This window comes from Oncorhynchus keta, chromosome 14, assembly GCF_023373465.1.
Source record: "Oncorhynchus keta strain PuntledgeMale-10-30-2019 chromosome 14, Oket_V2, whole genome shotgun sequence".
In the NCBI taxonomy this organism is placed as follows: domain Eukaryota; kingdom Metazoa; phylum Chordata; class Actinopteri; order Salmoniformes; family Salmonidae; genus Oncorhynchus; species Oncorhynchus keta.
In genome coordinates this window covers 60,357,285-60,374,857 of record NC_068434.1, presented here as the reverse complement: position 1 = coordinate 60,374,857, position 17,573 = coordinate 60,357,285, and the positions used below count along the sequence as shown (strand labels likewise).

The window sequence follows — 17,573 nt, the reverse complement described above, 5'->3', positions numbered from 1 at the left end:
TCATACTCACTTTGTCAACACATGTGGATGGTGATTTACTTTGACGGTTAACATTAAATGGAGATTCAATTGCCTTCTTTTTTTTTTGTTTTTGGTAAGGGATCTAGGTCATGTGATCACATTTCTGAACAGCAGTTGACTCTGCTAAGTATCAAGCGAGCGTTCCAGAGATCTGTTCGACGGTCCAGCTTATTATAGTCAATGAATCAATCCCTTTCACCGTGAACCGTGTTTATTGACTCGTATCGCCCAGTGAGCTAATGAAACAGGTCTGCTCTTTGGTAAGAAGGCGATGGGAGTTTTCATGTGGCTATTACAGCGTCTTTAAATAGGCAGGTCTTGTGTGCTGCCTTCATTTGGACGAATCAAAATGAAGTTGTTTTTCATGTCTGGGTCTGGTGACACTGTTGAATAGGTGAGAGAGTGTGTTGCTTGTAGCCCCGGGGCGAGGCTTAGGGCTAAAGTATTTTGGAGACAGGGTAAGCGGTAGGGGTTATGGTTATGGGACATTGTCATTCCCACGCACTGTTATGACTGGTCCTTCTCTCGCCAGCTGTGTGGAGAGAGCACACAGTTCCACCACTATACCTTGATTATCTTCTAAAACATGAGCAAAAAAAATGTGAAAAAATGATTATGAGAACCTACGGGGCGTCAAAACACAAGAGACACGTAACAGATCAAAGAAGGGTTAAGGGGGATAGGAGGCCCCCGCCGTATGAATCACACGGTAAACCTCTCTCGATAGTCACAACACACAGACCCAGAGGATCGTCGGCTATGATAGTTTACATGTGAACGTTAGGCAACACTGTGGTAGAAATGCAACATCAGACAGCATGCCGGTTGTTCTCTGGCTCATCTGACGGAACACGAAGTACTAGGAAGCACTGGGCATAAACAGGGGATGGACAAAGAGAGAGAGAGAGATAAAGAGGGAGCGAGAACCCAAAGGAGACCTGGTGTAGTAGGCAACCTGACCTCAGATCGCCTAAAGCAGGGATCATCAACTAGATTTAGGATGGTCAGGGGGCCCGATCATAGTTACTAATCATTTGTAGGCCGCAAATTGACCACAAGAGGCCCAAACAGACTAAAAGATAATCATTTCAAACCTTGCTTACATTTGTATACAATCACATCCCTCTATTTTGTGTGGAAATACTTTGGAACAGATTTCCAAAATTAAAATCACTTGGAGCTGATTTACTGGTGTTTTTAGAGTATTTTACGTCCCCCAAAAACAATTTTGTTTGTTTGTTTTTTTGCTCAGGGGCCAGATAAAATCACATGAGGGCCAAAATCCAGTTGGGGAACCCTGACCTAAAGGCTAAGTCCCTGGGCCCCTGAGTCTAGGAGGGCTATGATACCAGGGACGGACAAACAAACACACACAAAAACATGCCAACACATTATGGAAGTAGTTATATTAACATGCTTGCTGAACACAATCAATATCATACGTTATGTTTTCCCCACACCTCTCCAAACTCCTGCCTGCCGTCAGCCATGTGGATCCACACAACTCCACAGATGTAGGGACCAGGATCCTGTAAAGGCGGAGGCAGGAAGCCAGCTCCAGAGAGCCCACTACAGGCACCCTCTCCTGGGCCCCAGGGATCACTGCAGGGCCCTATCTCTACTGCACTGGTCTGCCTGTCTGCCTGTGTGTATGTGGGTGGTGTTTTTAAAATATTTTTTACAAGTGTTCCCTTTAATCTACCTCTCTTTCTCTCTCTCTCATGTCCGCTCTCTGCCAGCCTTTTATTATTTCTTTCCACTTTCTAGCCAATCTTCTTTTAATTAATTAGAACCTGTGCCACTGACTGCGAGAGCCGAGTTTTATCAGCACTCACTCACTCCCTCCTCTCCTTCACTGTGTCGAGATAGAGAGAGAGAGAGAAAGAGAGAGAGAGAAAGAGAGAGAGAGAAAGAGTACCCTCCAGTCTCTTCTCCTTCCTATACTTCCTTTTCCCTTGCTTCTCTTCTTTTTTATATAATCCAGGCAACCCAGACCAAGTGCTAGCAAGGGTCATATCTTTTTAATTATCTTTCCTGCCTTTGATTAATTATTCCGTCTGACAATAGCGTGTTTCTAATGCTTTTCACCTGCCCGCGCTGATTGACAGCGTCTCTGTCTGATTCAAAGCAAACAGCTGCTGCCATGATTGCCTAGCAACCAGGAGGTGATGGATGAGTCTCAAAGATGGATGGCCACAATAAATCATGTCTCCTGCTATAAAACTGGAAAAAAGAAAGAGAGGAGGGAGAGGGGACCAGAAAAAACAAAACAACCTTTCTCTCTCTCTCTCTCTCTCTCTCTCTCTCTCTCTCTCTCTCCTCTCTCTCTCTCTCTCTCTCTCTCTCTCTCTCTCTCTCTCTCTCTCTCTCTCTCTCTCTCTCTCTCTCTCTCTCTCTCTCTCTCTCTTTCTCTCTCTCTCTTTCTCTCTCTCTCTCTCTCTCTCTCTCTCTCTCTCTCTCTCTCTCTCTCTCTCTCTCTCTCTCTCTCTCTCTCTCCCTCTCTCTCTCACATCTAGTGTGGAGGGCAGGGTCGAAGCCCTCTCCTCTGTCTGTCTGTTCCTTCGCTCCTCTCCAAAATGTTGGTGTGTGATGAGGCAATATCTCAGAGAGAGACCAGCTATCACTAGCTATCTCTCCTGCGGTCTGACTTTGGCATGGGGTGGCGCTTGTTGGCATGGGGAGGGGCTTGTTGATATGCAGGCAGACGGTAAGAAAACCCAGCTGGAACAATGATGGCTGACTACAAAGTTCACTATCACAAAACGAAACCAAATAAATTGAAGATGACTTTTTTTTAATCCAACGCTAGACAAGATTATAATTCACCCTGCAATGACAGTACTTGCATTGTACACACGTAAGTTAATAGGGGGAAAAGCATCTGCACAGCTAGCATTTAAATAGTCCAGTCTAAGGAATTACATTTTTTTTTGCCATTTCAGAAAAATATTCAAAATTAACCATTAAAAGTGCTCTTCCTAATGGGCCACAGCTGTTCAGCCACACAGCCCTGACGATGGTCACCTGATCTCACTAGTCCGGCGACATCAAACTCAAAACCAAAAACCTCCTATATAAAACAACACAAACACACAGGAAGCTGACTTAAAGGGAAGTAAAGCACGGGTTACCCAACGGGCGCGGTGCGAGGGCCATGTCCAACATGAGCTGTTCCTTTTGTTTTCTCTCACCTGACCGCCATTGGTTTTATTTGTAGCCTTTCGGCCAAAAGTAGGCAGTGAGGCGCATTAGGAGTGAGCGAGCGCTGCTCCTCTGGTATCTGGTAACAAACAAGGATCTGGATGACCCATCCATCACTGAACCCACGTCCTGGGCCCAAAGCTCAGGTTACAGCTTTACACGGCCAGCCTAAATAATATTCAAAATGATGAATGACACAGCCAGCCTCATATCCATCATCAATCTCTTTTTTTTTTTTTAAGGAGCATCCATCCTCAGTAATGCTCCTTTGAATCATGGGAAAGCGAGAGAGCTCAGATTCACTGGCCTAACCCCTGAGAGAGCGAGAGAGGGCCGCGTGGCATGGAGCCGGGGCCTTGAGTGATACCTGTCAACCCCGGAGCCCGTGGCCTGGGACAAATACGCACTGGGACATGTGTGGGAGCAGGGACTCAGATAATGGCAAAGACACACACAGATACACACACTGATAGACACACACACACACACACATATTGAGATACATCATGATAGACTACACATGCAGAATCCATATACACACACACACACACACACACACACATATTTACAAGAAACACATGGACAAACAAATACAAACACACACGTAAACACATGAAATACTAACTTCATTCCAAACAGGTCCCCTACCAAACTCAGTGTGTTATTTTTAAACACATAGTGTACATCTACAAACACACACTATCTTCCTCCCACCTCGAGCACCACACAAAGTCCTCTTCCAATTCTTTCCCATCTCACACATAGGGGCTAGGGAATGTGAGAGGCGAGTTGGAGCATTACTGGATCTATAGCGCCGTTCCCCTTCACTCCCAACCTCTCACTCCACACCCACAGTCCTCCCCACATCCCCTCTCCCCCCCGAAGACCCCGTCCTCAGCCCACTTTTGGCTTTACAGCCCCCCTCCCCTCTCCCCCTCAGAGGCGTGGACGTCCAGGCTCCTCTCTAAGGGAGGAAGACAGCCCCTCACACAGGGCTCTGGCAAGGGCCCGTTTGATAAATGACACACGTCATTCTGTCAGGAGAGAAGGGTGGGTCCATGATGTATGACCATGCAGACGAGAGGAGGAAATCGACTGTTTGGCATGGAGCAGCTACTCTCCCTCCACCACAGCTCTGTTTCAGACCTCCTAAAAGACCCGGGCCGGCAAGCCTTGTGTGTGTGTGTGTGTGTGTGTGTGTGTGTGTGTGTGTGTGTGTGTGTGTGTGTGTGTGTGTGTGTGTGTGTGTGTGTGTGTGTGGATGTTTGTGTATGTGTGTGTGTGTGTGTGTGTGTGTGTGTGGTGTGTGTGTGTGTTTTTGTGTGTGTGTGTGTGTGTGTGTGTGTGTGTGTGTGTGTGTGTGTGTGTGTGTGTGTACGGACAGAGAACAGGCTGCCCTTCTTTTCCCTTGACTCCCCCCCAACCTCTCCCTTTCCCTATCTCTCTTTCTTTCTTTTTTCACTCGCTCTGATCGGTTCTTTTCCTCTGCCCTTCTCCCTGTGTCCCCCACCCCCACCCCCCACCACCAGAGCTACAAACAGGAAGAGTGTAGGGACGGGAGGAATAAAAAAAATGAAAAATAAAGAAGACTAGAAAAAAGCTAGCTCAGTAGCAAGAGGGCAGTTATATCAATCAAAGTCAACTTCGGCAACAACAATACCACCATTTCAAATAAAATAGCTATCTCAGACAAACGACCGTAACATGGGGATGGAAACCCGATCGGCCAAACGGTTCTTCTCATAAGAGAGAGGATCTACTTTTTTTCCTCTGTGTTTTCTGTGGGTGGGTTTTTTCTACTCCTCTATCTCACGCTCACCTCTTTTCTTTTTCGACACACAAGCGAGGGCCCTGACATCTGCAGAGTGCATTTAAAGGGAAAAAAATATGTGTCAGAGGAGTGTGACGGCCCCCTCCTCGTACACCCCCTTGCTCGGTTTCATTAGCTCACTGGCAGGGTGGCACTTCTCAAGCTCATTACAGGGGAAGGATTTATGGAGCAGAACCCAATGGCGAAGAAAAGGCATCTGTCAATAATTGCAGGGAGCAGCACTCACATCTCGAGAAGCTTTGAAATCTCATTAGGTATGCAGTTATCAGGCATAAAGATCAAAAACATTACTCAACTCCGACAGAATCCTACCAAGAAACATTAATTAGCAACAGGCCTGCAGTATAAAATAAAACAGACTTCCTCTCTCTCTCTTTCTCTCTCTTGCTCTCTCTCTCTCTCTCCCTCTCCTTCTCGCACCTGCCTGCCTTTTCCAAGGAGAGAAAAACCCGACCCCCTTCCTGTTACATAAATACAAACACACACATAGGTGTATAAGCAGAAACACACACAAACACTACACATTTGTAAACACGCAAATCACCACCCCCCACCTCAGACCACATCCCCCCCCATTACAAAAAAAGAAACGGTGAGGAGAGGGATAATTCCCAGCATCTGAGACTGATCAGAACATGAAACAGGGGGAGAGAGGGAGGGAGGGAGGGAGGGAGGGAGGGAGTGAAGGGAAGGCGAGGCGTTTGAGGCCGTCTCTTGGCTTCGGTGAGGAGAGAAGAGGAAGAGGCTGTCATGCCTGAGAAGGATGTCAGCCCTGGCTGGCCCTGATTACATGGGCCTCTACGGCTCCCCTGCCTTTCATCACCGCCACCATCAAAAACAGCCTCAGTGTCACCCGTACGCATGATTGATGGCTGCCAGTCTCGCCTGGCCCCTGTCAGAGCCCCACGGGGGGGGGCACGACTCCCCTGCCATGTTCCCCAGCCACTCTGGCAGACATAAACACAACCCCCGCCCCCGCATCCAACCCCCGCCCCCGCATCCATTGGCTGGCCCACCCCGACTGAGGGAAAGGAGAAACCCAAACCTGGAGTCTGGCCCAAACGACACTCAGAACCAACCACTGTTGAACCCCCCCCACCACCGGCCCCCTACCTCGTCCTACCCGGCCCCCTACCTCTCCTCTCTGTGCACCCCCGTCCCTCCTCGACATGACAACAACACAGGCAGGGATTACTCCACACGGCCATATTTCACTGCACAGGGCTGCTGGGAGATTTAATCCCCCGTGTAGCTGCCAGACTCCTGAAGACTGGCCCGACACACACATCACACAAAGAGCCATAGTATCGCTGAGGGGAGAGGAAGGTAGGGTGGGGGGAGAGAGGAGAGGACAACCCAGACATACAGAGAGAATTTCAGCCAAATAATACCCTAGTCTGCCTTGGGAAAGTGCAGCCAGACACATTTGGGGGAAATGTTTTATACTGTACTGAGGAGGAGCATAACATATTTCTGTCTCTCCGCAGAGGAAGTGCAAAGATCCCACAAACTCTCTCAATTTCCTGTTTCCTCAAAAAATGTGCCTAGAAGAGAAGCCGATTCCCATGGTGCTCTGGTGCAGGTCCGATAGCGAATCGGGCTTCACAGAGAGAGTTTGTGGAGTGTGCTCAGAGCAGAGCAGTGGCTGAGGCCCTGCCCAATCACTCCACTGGAAAATTAAGACAATATCTCCTGCACGTTGAAATAGCAGAGCTCAGGAGCTGACATCCCTACCTAATCACTGGGGAAAGTGAGAAACTGATAATCACTGATTAATCAAATATGAACACCCGCACCAGAGATAGAGAGAGAGAGCGAGAGAGGGGGGAGAGAGAGAGAGAGAGAGAGAGAGAGAGAGAGAGAGAGAGAGAGAGAGAGAGAGAGAGAGAGGGGGGAGAGAGAGAGGGGGGAGAGAGAGAGAGAGAGAGAGAGAGAGAGAGAGAGAGAGAGAGAGAGAGAGAGAGAGAGAGAGAGAGAGAAAAGGAGGAGCTAAATCGCCACTAATCTCCTGACCAAACTTCCTTTAACCAGTGGTTGGATATTCTCATTCCTTCAGAAAGCACCCTGTTCGCCATGGTTAGGTAGACGTTGATATCTGTCCAGTCTTCTAATCGTACAAGGTTGACTAATCGCTTGCACTGGCGCACAATTTGCTGAGGTGTTCATTTCAGCAGGGAAGAAAACATGAAAGGTTGAGCAAAAAAAGGTACATAAATAAATACTGCTATGTGTCTATTTTGTGAGTAGTATTGTTTGGATGAAGAGCCAGACACAGTCAAACACCATTTTTAGGTCTCGATAGCTTGTGTGTAAATGTAACTGTTTTGTGTGTGTTCTATGTGCGTACCTTTGTGTACAATAACTGTATGTGTTGCATCGCCCACCCTTGCTCTCTCACTAACCCTGCTGCAGTCGCACTCCATCGCTCTCCCCTCACGAAACAATCTTTGGAGAGAGGAGCAGGGAGGAGAGGGGATATGAAAAGAAGGAGGGAAAGATGCAGCCTTGTGAGCCAATTTAAGAAATAACTGCTGATGCGTCAGCTATTGACTGTTTCGGTTGCTCGTGATAACGCTCAAGGCGAAACTGTGGGCAAAATGACAGCGTCAACCGCCTGCAATAAACTGCAGCCCGCGAGACCAAGGGAGCTCTAATTGACAGCTGTCAAGCTAATGGGAGCCATGACGGAAGATTCTGGGGGGAAAAAATCTGTTTATCAACCATCAACCGTACATCCTCGAGCAGGGAACTTTCCCTCCCTCCCTCTCTCTTTCTTTCTCCCTCTTCCTCTGTGCCTACCTTATTCAGCTTTTTCCCTCCCTCCCTCTCGCTTTCTTTCTCCCTCTTCCTCTGTGCCTACCTTATTGAGCTTTTTCCCTCACCCCTTCTCGCTTTCTTTCTCCCTCTTCCTCTGTGCCTACCTTATTCAGCTTTTTCCCTCCCTCCCTCTCTCTTTCTTTCTCCCTCTTCCTCTGTGCCTACCTTATTCAGCTTTTTCCCTCCCTCCCTCTCTCTTTCTTTCTCCCTCTTCCTCTGTGCCTACCTTATTCAGCTTTTTCCCTCCCTCCCTCTCGCTTTCTTTCTCCCTCTTCCTCTGTGCCTATCTTATTCAGCTTTTCCCTCCCTCCCTCCCTCTCGCTTTCTTTCTCCCTCTTCCTCTGTGCCTACCTTATTCAGCTTTTTCCCTCCCTCTCGCTTTCTTTCTCCCTCTTCCTCTGTGCCTACCTTATTCAGCTTTTTCCCTCCCTCCCTCTCTCTTTCTTTCTCCCTCTTCCTCTGTGCCTACCTTATTCAGCTTTTTCCCTCCCTCCCTCCCTCTCTCTTTCTTTCTCCCTCTTCCTCTGTGCCTACCTTATTCAGCCTTTTCCCTCCCTCCCTCTCGCTTTATTTCTCCCTCTTCCTCTGTGCCTACCTTATTCAGCTTTTTCCCTCCCTCCCTCACTCTCGCTTTCTTTCTCCCTCTTCCTCTGTGCCTACCTTATTCAGCCTTTTCCCTCCCTCCCTCTCGCTTTCTTTCTCCCTCTTCCTCTGTGCCTACCTTATTCAGCTTTTTCCCTCCCTCCCTCTCGCTTTCTTTCTCCCTCTTCCTCTGTGCCTATCTTATTCAGCTTTTTCCCTCCCTCCCTCCCTCTCGCTTTCTTTCTCCCTCTTCCTCTGTGCCTACCTTATTCAGCTTTTTCCCTCCCTCTCGCTTTCTTTCTCCCTCTTCCTCTGTGCCTACCTTATTCAGCTTTTTCCCTCCCTCCCTCTCTCTTTCTTTCTCCCTCTTCCTCTGTGCCTACCTTATTCAGCTTTTTCCCTCCCTCCCTCCCTCTCTCTTTCTTTCTCCCTCTTCCTCTGTGCCTACCTTATTCAGCCTTTTCCCTCCCTCCCTCTCGCTTTATTTCTCCCTCTTCCTCTGTGCCTACCTTATTCAGCTTTTTCCCTCCCTCCCTCACTCTCGCTTTCTTTCTCCCTCTTCCTCTGTGCCTACCTTATTCAGCCTTTTCCCTCCCTCCCTCTCGCTTTCTTTCTCCCTCTTCCTCTGTGCCTACCTTATTCAGCTTTTTCTCTCACCCCTTCTCCCTTTCTTTCTCGTTCTCCGCCCTCTCCGCCCTTAACCCTGTTCATTGTCGCTCACTTGCGGCTGTGAAAAAGGCAGAGGACGGCCATAACTAATCATAGTGTCAGTTGGCTGCCTGGGAGAGCCTCACTTTAGGGAGAGCAATGCAAGGCAAGGCAAGGCTGAGGAAAGGCCTATAATCCTGAGAAGAAGGCCCAGGAGAAGACGCGTCACTCCGGAGGGGGGCACCAGGGACTGGGCTTCTGGGGACTACTGATCATGAGGCCGGGACACACAGACAAAGACTCATGCGGAGGCCTAGACCTCTTTTCGACTCCCACTCGTTGATTCTCCACATTTGGTTGCGTGATCTATCTACACGCTCTTTCTACTTCACTGTATTTTGGGATTATGCTAGGTTGTTCGACGGACGCTATGTGTCATTTTTTTTTTTTGCATACAGCTTCAGACATGTTGCCACTCACCAGGTCCGAGGGGATGGTATGGAAGGGGGGCTCTCTAGACCAGGCAGCTTGAATCTCCTTAATGCTGAGTGCCAAAGCAGAAACACGTCAGGTCCCTTTTTTTACAGTCTTTGGTATGACTTGGCCGGGGAACGAACTCACAACCTTCCAATGTCAGAGCTGACACTCTAACCACAAGGACACTGAGTTGGTGCATATGTAAATTAGAGAATTTTGCATTTTTCAAACACCTGAAACAGCCCTTCCTGCACTCTAGAGCCTTAATCATTGTGCTTCATTCTATGTTTAAGAAAGAAAAAAGAAAAAAAGAATATGTCTATTTTTCTGCATATCTAAGCATACGCTGTCTGTATACTACGGGCTGGTGGTTATTTTTTGAAAGAAATTTCTGCGTCTGTGCTAAAATCTGGGTAAAAGATTGAAAGGAAAGTGAGTCCTATTCAGTACATTTAGTTATTTCTTGCTTTTCTAAAGTCTACAATCTTCTCCAGCAGGCATTCCAGCTGAGATAGTTAGACTAGTTAGCCACACCAACTTGATCGATAGCCTGAAATGGCTTCCTGGTAGCTGGTTATGAGGTTGGGAACCTATCTGGGCCAGCTAAAGACAGCTTCGTAAAATGTAGAAGTGGGTAGTAGTATCACAGAGAAAAAAGTAACCTATTTTATTATTATTTTTATATATATTTTTTTTTTACATTTTACAGGACAAATATGAGGGAGCACGTGTCCCAACCATGTAAAAAAAACATGAATAAATACAAGTAAATCATAGCGGATTTAGCCTCAGTGTTTCTAACTAAATCATAATATTCATATTCAAAAATAACATCTCACTGTGATAACTAAGTTCATGAACTTTGCAATCGTCAAACCCAACACAATCTAATGGATGTAGTGCACCTATTCATTAATACATCCACTTGATTTTTGAATAGAATTTAAATATAATTCTTTATAATTATATTTCTCATTAACTGAGGGTGGGGGTGGACTGTGGAAGGTGATGTTTATGAAATCATTTTCTTTCCGTCTTAATAATTAATAGAATTATCATGACCAGCTTTTAAACTGGGATAATTAGCCTAATTAAGATGGCATGTTTCATTAAATTTCATTCGCCGAGACTGTGAAGGGGTAAAGCTTCGTACGAGCAAGGCACCAACAAGCCGCTGCTACCGACCCTTGAACTAGAGCGAATCAACCACCGACACCAGCGACGGAGTGAATACAGTAACATTACACTATTACACAAACCCTTGGTTTTTTACGCAAGGAGCAGAGACAAAGTATTATTACAAGAACATGTAAGCGGTGTGTGTGTGTGTGTGTGTGCGTGTGTATGCATGTGTGTGTGTGCGCGTGCGAGCGTGTGTGTGTGTGTGTGTGTGTGTGTGTGTGTGTGTGTGTGTGTGTGTGTGTGTGTGTGTGTGTGTGTGTGTGTGTGTGTGTGTGTGTGTGTGTGTGTGTGTGTGTGTGTGTGTGTGTAGTAACCTATGTGTCTACGGGGCACTGTATGAGGATGTGTATCCAGCATGAGTGCAACGTTAACACACATCAAGCATGATTAATCTCTCTCGCTCATCCACAATCAATCAAACACGCACAAAAATCACAGAAATCAGCTGCTTTTCCTCACCGCAATCTATCTCCCATCAAGCAGAACTAGATCTGTCATGATCTTTAATATTTTGTATAAATCATGTTTAGACCCTTTGAACACAATGCTGATAATAGGCATTTGGAAAATCAACTAATGTGGAAACGCATCGATACCTTTGACTTCATCGTGATCTAAGTGATGATGAGCAACGTCAACAATAGCAACGTCGACTAATTTCACAAGGCTTCTTCAAATATATATCTCACAGACAGCGGCCTGGCCCAAAAGCAATACTATTCTCTATGGCAGTGTAGCAAAACAGCTACAACATCAGTGCAATGTTTTCCGAGTGTTTCGGGCAAGAGGAACTACAGTACTACTCAGTAAGAGTAACATGGCGTAACACAACTAGTGAAGGAGGGGAAAAAAGTCCTACGTTTGATGTTCCCTCTTTCCTCCCCAAAGCAACGATATGTTTGGTCTTGCGAGGTTTTGAAGCAGACAAAAAAAAACAGTGTTCACAGCATTGTCCACTCCTAAACGGAGGAAGGTATTGTGGGAAAGGTATTGTGACTAGACAGAGAGAGTGGTGTGTGTGTGTGTGTGTGTGTGTGTGTGTGTGTGTGTGTGTGTGTGTGTGTGTGTGTGTGTGTGTGTGTGTGTGTGTGTGTGTGTGTGTGTGTGTGTGTGTGTGCGTGTGTGTGTGTGTGTGTGTGTGTGTGTGTGTGTGTGTGTGTGTGTGTGTGTGTGTGTGTGTGTGTTTGCTGCTATAGGCCCCTCTTTCCCAGACAGACTTTTCGAGAGGCTAGTCTTTGGTGTTGTTACAGGGCTTCTGACCATTAAAAAGCAGCCTAATTCCAACCAACGTGATTACCCAGGTACCCTAGCCCATTTGTCACCTGCAGCAGAAAATTGAGTTAGTGCACAACTAAAGGCATGGAGGACTGTGTAATATCAACTTGATTACATCAAACTAGCTGCAAACCTAATTGGGCTGGATGACAGTGTGTGGAGCTTGTCATCTCCAATCATTAGGGCTGTCACGAATCCATCAGCTTTACAGCTAATTAGGTGAACACTAATGAAGCTGGCAAAACAACTTTTCTTTTTATACGGCTGAGCAGCCCTTCCAGACTGGGGGGCTGAAAAGGGGAAAAGAGCGAGAGGAGAGAGAGAGAGGGAAGCAAAGAGAAGGAGAGAGGGAAGCAAAGAGAAGGAGAGGGAGAGAGAGATTTTCTCATGAAACGCTCAAGGTTGCCGGGGACTGGATTTCCCAAAGTTCCTAATCAAGGCCCATCATCTGCCATCTTTTGCTCTTTCCATCACTATAGCGCAATCAATTTGTCACCACTCTTTGTGTGCCACGGAGCAGTCGTCAACCTTATAACTTGCAGCTGTGAGGGCTGCTGGGAAAGAAGGAGTGACGAAGGGTGGGAGGGGGTATACAGACCCTGTAAAAAATTACAGGAAGTGGCCTCGTCCAAAAAAATAATAACATCCCTCACTGCTCTTGTGTCTGTCCTCATCCGCTCATCAAACGAATTAAATGCCTTATTTTTCTCTCTCACTCTCTTGTCTGGGTTAAGAAGGCTTTGAGTCATCTCTCAGCCCCCCTCGGCCCCCACCCCCAGCGTGTCCATTAGGCAAAAGCGTTTTGATAAAGTAAAGCCCAGGCCCAACGTATGGAGAAACAAAATGAGAGCAGTCACTCTGCCAACTTCTGATTGACCATTAGAGCCATTGATAAATGTGGCTGTCAGAAGGGAGACAATTAAATCAAATATGAAACAAAGTCGCTTTGACGGGTCATTCTGATGGAGCAAACCATTCTCCCGTCTCCCGATTAGGCCTAATAGTTACATTTTTCATAGAAGCACTGTGTATGTGTGCAAGATAAAATTGTTTGTGTCTGTATGTGTGTGTGTGTGTGTGTGTGTGTGTGTGTGTGTGTGTGTGTGTGTGTGTGTGTGTGTGTGTGTGTGTGTGTGTGTGTGTGTGTGTGTGTGTGTGTGTGTGTGTGTGTGTGTGTGTGTGTGTGTGTGTGTGTGTGTGTAGTAAAGTGAGCGAGTGTTTGGATTACTATAATAATTGCATAATATTGAGTTTTGAAAGTATATTACAAGGGGATTTGACTTTGGTGCTTGTTATAGTTTAGTTATAGGCTAAAGGCTGCAGTAGTAGAGATGAATTTACATGGAGGCTATGTTTCAGAAAACTTAACTACACTTGAAAGCATATAGGTAAATGCAGCCTAAATTGTGATGGTAATGAAGCACATGTCTAACAAATAAGAATAATACTTATTGTATCTTAAAACAGGTAGCCTGTATACTTCAACACCCTGGTGCTTCAAACAATACTTTCAAAACCCCCAGAAGTTTGAGTCATAAAGCAACAGTATGAGAACAGAAGTCTGATTCAAAAAAAATATATATGTTTTTTTACAACAGAATGGTAGCTAGGTAACTACCATGTTGTAGCATACCCTAATTATTTATATAGAGTAAAATATATGATGTGTTCCATGACCTAAGTAAGATCTGATTAAAGCCTATTTGGAACAGTCAGTGTGGTTTATTCTCTATGTTTAAGAGAGAGAAGATACAATTAAATGTGGCCTTTGGCTCTGACAACGTGAAAAGTACAAAAGAAGCAATTAAAGATGTTTTAAATGGCTAGTTGTCATACCAGACATGACGTCACGTGAACCGGCGTTGCTATGGGGAGTGATTTATTTGTGTTTATCCGGAAAGAATAGATCAAAGACAAGCCAAATGACGGGCAATCAATCAGCCGTCAAAATCAAAGATGGCAATTGTCCATTAAAGCCTCTTCCAGTCCACGTCTCCCCTAGAGTCGGCTGCGAAATAATCTTTAAGTATTTCCCAGAAAGGAGAAATCAGCCAAGGGAAACTAGGCGAAAGTTGACATTTTGTGATCAAATGTTTTAGCATGCACAAAGCCCCAAACGAGCATCAAAGGAAATCATGACAGTCAGCTGACACGAGCCCCCTTTTCCTTGCGCTTCTTTATAGATCTCTAATTCAAGGAGTCAATATCTGCACCCTACGGAGGGAGGAAGGGAGAGTAGGCTAAAATAGGGCAAAAGGGAGAGACCTATCAAAGCTAAAGTTGTCTTTGACTAGTCGGATAGAGCTACGGCCTGGAAACCTTTTATGTCTTCCGAGAACTGTTGTGAGCAGATCGTTCATCGAATGGAATCATTGTTGCCCCAGAAGTTGGAAAGAATTATATACTGAGAACATTTAAACAATGTTGCCAAGAACTAGGCTATGTAGCCTAACGGGCTATGTAAGTATGCTGATAATGCAGATTACTATTAAAATAGTACGTGGCTAGTATCAAACGTGGTCTACGTGGTTGTAAAAAAAAAAGCACATCCCCTTCAAAGGGAAAGTACAAAAACAACTAAGAGCTAGTAGCCTAACCATCCCTCTTTGAGTGAATGGGTATTTGCCATTTCCTCCCACAGTAGCCTACGCTACAACGTAGCTACACGCACATGATTCAGTACTATACATGGTAGGACCAGGGTGAAGGCAATGGAAATACCGCAGCAGTCGTAGTAAAACGAGACGTGATAACATGCATATCATAGAATCGTACCTGCTGCACGCCGGGGCGCTTGCTGTTTCCTCCGCGGCATGCTTATTTCGGGGTTCTGAAGAGTTCTTCTCTAGCCCCAGAGATCCCTAGCTGGTCCGCTCTTCTTTGATAGAGGCGCTTCCTTACACGGTACCCGGGGCGCTTTCAGAAGGCTGACATAGATCGGCAGTTTTCAAACAAAAATGCAGACATTGAAGAAAGGGTAGATCTGAAGATGAAGAAGAACAAGCGTTTTTTTTCCTTCTTTTTCCTGTTCGGCTTGGATATCACAGTGTGTTTGAGACCGGGAGTACAGTTGCGGGGGGGGGGGGAATCTTCAGCCTCAATGTGATTCTCACTCCGTGTTGGAGGCTGCAACAGGCAAGCTTAAAGGAAAACGAAATGAACGCGTCACTCAAAGTCTGCAAACAGGGGCAAACATCAAGCGCTGTCACATTTATTGTGCCTTGCACCTCCAATGGCTAGCAAGCTCTTGTCATATAAGCATCACATGTCTGCTGTCCCTCACCGCAGCCCCATATTGGTGTCTGGTGCGAACTATACAGTCTATACAGAATTTTTAAAAAGTAAGCTTTGCTATTTGATAGAAATCATTCATGGGCATTTTCAAAAGTCATCCATGCATGCTGGACACCAAAATGCTGATACAATAGCATAACTGTAAGGGGGAGAGCACCGTTCCACTCTCTGGCTACACATGGAAACAAAACATTGTATTCTTCCCTGGGCTATTGGACTATCTTAATGTTGACTAGATGTTAATGGCATACTTACTCAATCGGTTGATTTACTGCGTTATCCATGAGGAGTTTGATTCTGGTAATCACACGCAATTTAAAAACCAGCAAGGCAGCATCTCAGCGTCGCTGTAGCCATCGCATGAAAATCCCAGTGTTTCCAAGTCCCCTTAAAACATCAATATATATATATATATATTGTTTTAAGATAGAGCGATAAAGACAAACGTTGAAAGAAGAGATGGACGGACTTGTCGCCCACACGCTGTCTCGCTCCGTTATTTTGTCCAAGCGCGTTCAAAATCCACTGAGAGCAGTTCGAATCGATGAGATACGTGCTTGATTGGGTATCCCTTGTTGTAATAATGTACATCAGAAGGAGGGGATGGACTCGTGCTGTGCCTCAGCTGCTCTGAGAGCATGGATCAGCAGCTATTGCCAAACACTTTCTTGGCTGCTAATAGCACTTTTCCCCCTTCTTTGTGTGGCTGATAGCAGCTATTTAAAACGGCAACAGCGAATCAGACGAGTCTTCCTTACTGCAAGATCCCTTCTTCTGTTCAAGTGAGTCAGGCACAAAATCCGAATCATGCGCTCTCCTTGTTTTTGTTGATACAGAATGGAAAGAATAATAAGCTAGTTTTTTTAACGGTAAGATCAAAATGATGCACACAGCCCCATCCTTCAGATTTGGGACCATCACAGACACTATCAGCTTTTTCTTTAAAATGTTTCCCTCGCAGTAAAGAAAAAACTTACAGATAATTTTCTGTATTATTTAGGGGGAAAGTGGATAAATTGTCCATCTTTTTCAGATCATCTTCAAGATCGAATACAATTGGTCCGCTGTCTGCTGCAAAGGTTATGACTGTGGGCGCAAATTATTTTCTCGAAAACCAGAACACGGTAAGTTGTCAAAGGATTTTTTTTTCTTCTGCCAGATGTGTGTGTCCGTGTCTTTGCCGTGTCGTGGTTTCCCAGTCTCATGCTAGTCAATAGTCAGAAATATCTGACCGGCAGGGGAGTCGCTCGATAGCAACAAGATCTCCTCTCCGTTCGCCAGGCTTGTTGGGGGACGAGAAAGAACAGTCTTTCACTGATTCCGGATGTTTTAGCCTAATCTCGCTGCGTATGCCACTACACCACTGCATACCGTTAGATCCGCCCAAGCATCTGTCCGTCTAACCATTGGCGCATCCATCAGTGTCACACGCTCTACACACTCGCACCGACCATACCCCTCTCAGTAGACACAACAGCCTCGGCATAGCGCCTCTTCATTTCTGACACATTCGCTTTGGTCAACAAGCTGGAGGTTTTCAGTGGTCTAATGGTCGACATTCTCATGTCCTAATACAAGAAATCAAAAGGGAATCAAGGCAGATTTGATGCAATCGGTAGCTTTTCACTAACATTGCATTGAGACAGTGGGCTATGTAAAGCTGTGCGCCTCTCTGCCTCTAGTCGTCTGAAGCCTACTGTCAACTCTGGAAAGCCACTGCTACCTGAAAGAATCACTATGTTTTTGTAATGCAAACTATGGAAACCATATACACATTTAGTCTCAAATGGACTAAAAACATCGTATCCAAAAGTTGTATTTGGTTTGTGCGTAAAGAAGCGTAAAAGTGGTGCTTTTTGGGAACGCACCAAAAGGCAAAGCGCAATAAAGCGCTTTACTTGAGATATGCTGACTGATATCTCCTAATGGTGCTGAGGACTAAACGAGTTGTGGAAGACAACTGGAAAGGATTGTCTGTACACCTGTACAGTGTTCAATAGGCCTATTATGAAATATACTGCTGAGAATGATGCAACATGTTTCCAAGACAATGTTGAAGAATATGAGATTTGTTTTTTTTTGCATACAATATTACAGTAGTACATAGTGCATAGCAATTCGATAACTTGACCGTTCTCTTGGCGTTACTTTAGTTTCAGTTCAGTATTCGGTTACATTTCTAATCTACTCTTAATCATTCGCTCCCTCTATTGAAAATAGTGTGCCAATGGCATAAGTAAAGGCT

General features: G+C 45.7%; 1 protein-coding gene across 1 annotated transcript in view; it reads right to left on the bottom strand.

Moving 5' to 3' along the window:
• The window catches only part of tshz3b (teashirt zinc finger homeobox 3b), a 37,269-nt gene extending 19,904 nt beyond the window's left edge, over positions 1-17,365 (bottom strand). Inside the window, 2 exon segments of the mRNA XM_035757978.2 lie at positions 14,810-15,174; positions 15,584-17,365. Coding sequence (XP_035613871.2) covers positions 14,810-14,849 — 40 coding nt within the window. The 5' untranslated portion in view covers positions 14,850-15,174; positions 15,584-17,365.
• Between the last annotated feature and the right edge of the window lie 208 nt (positions 17,366-17,573).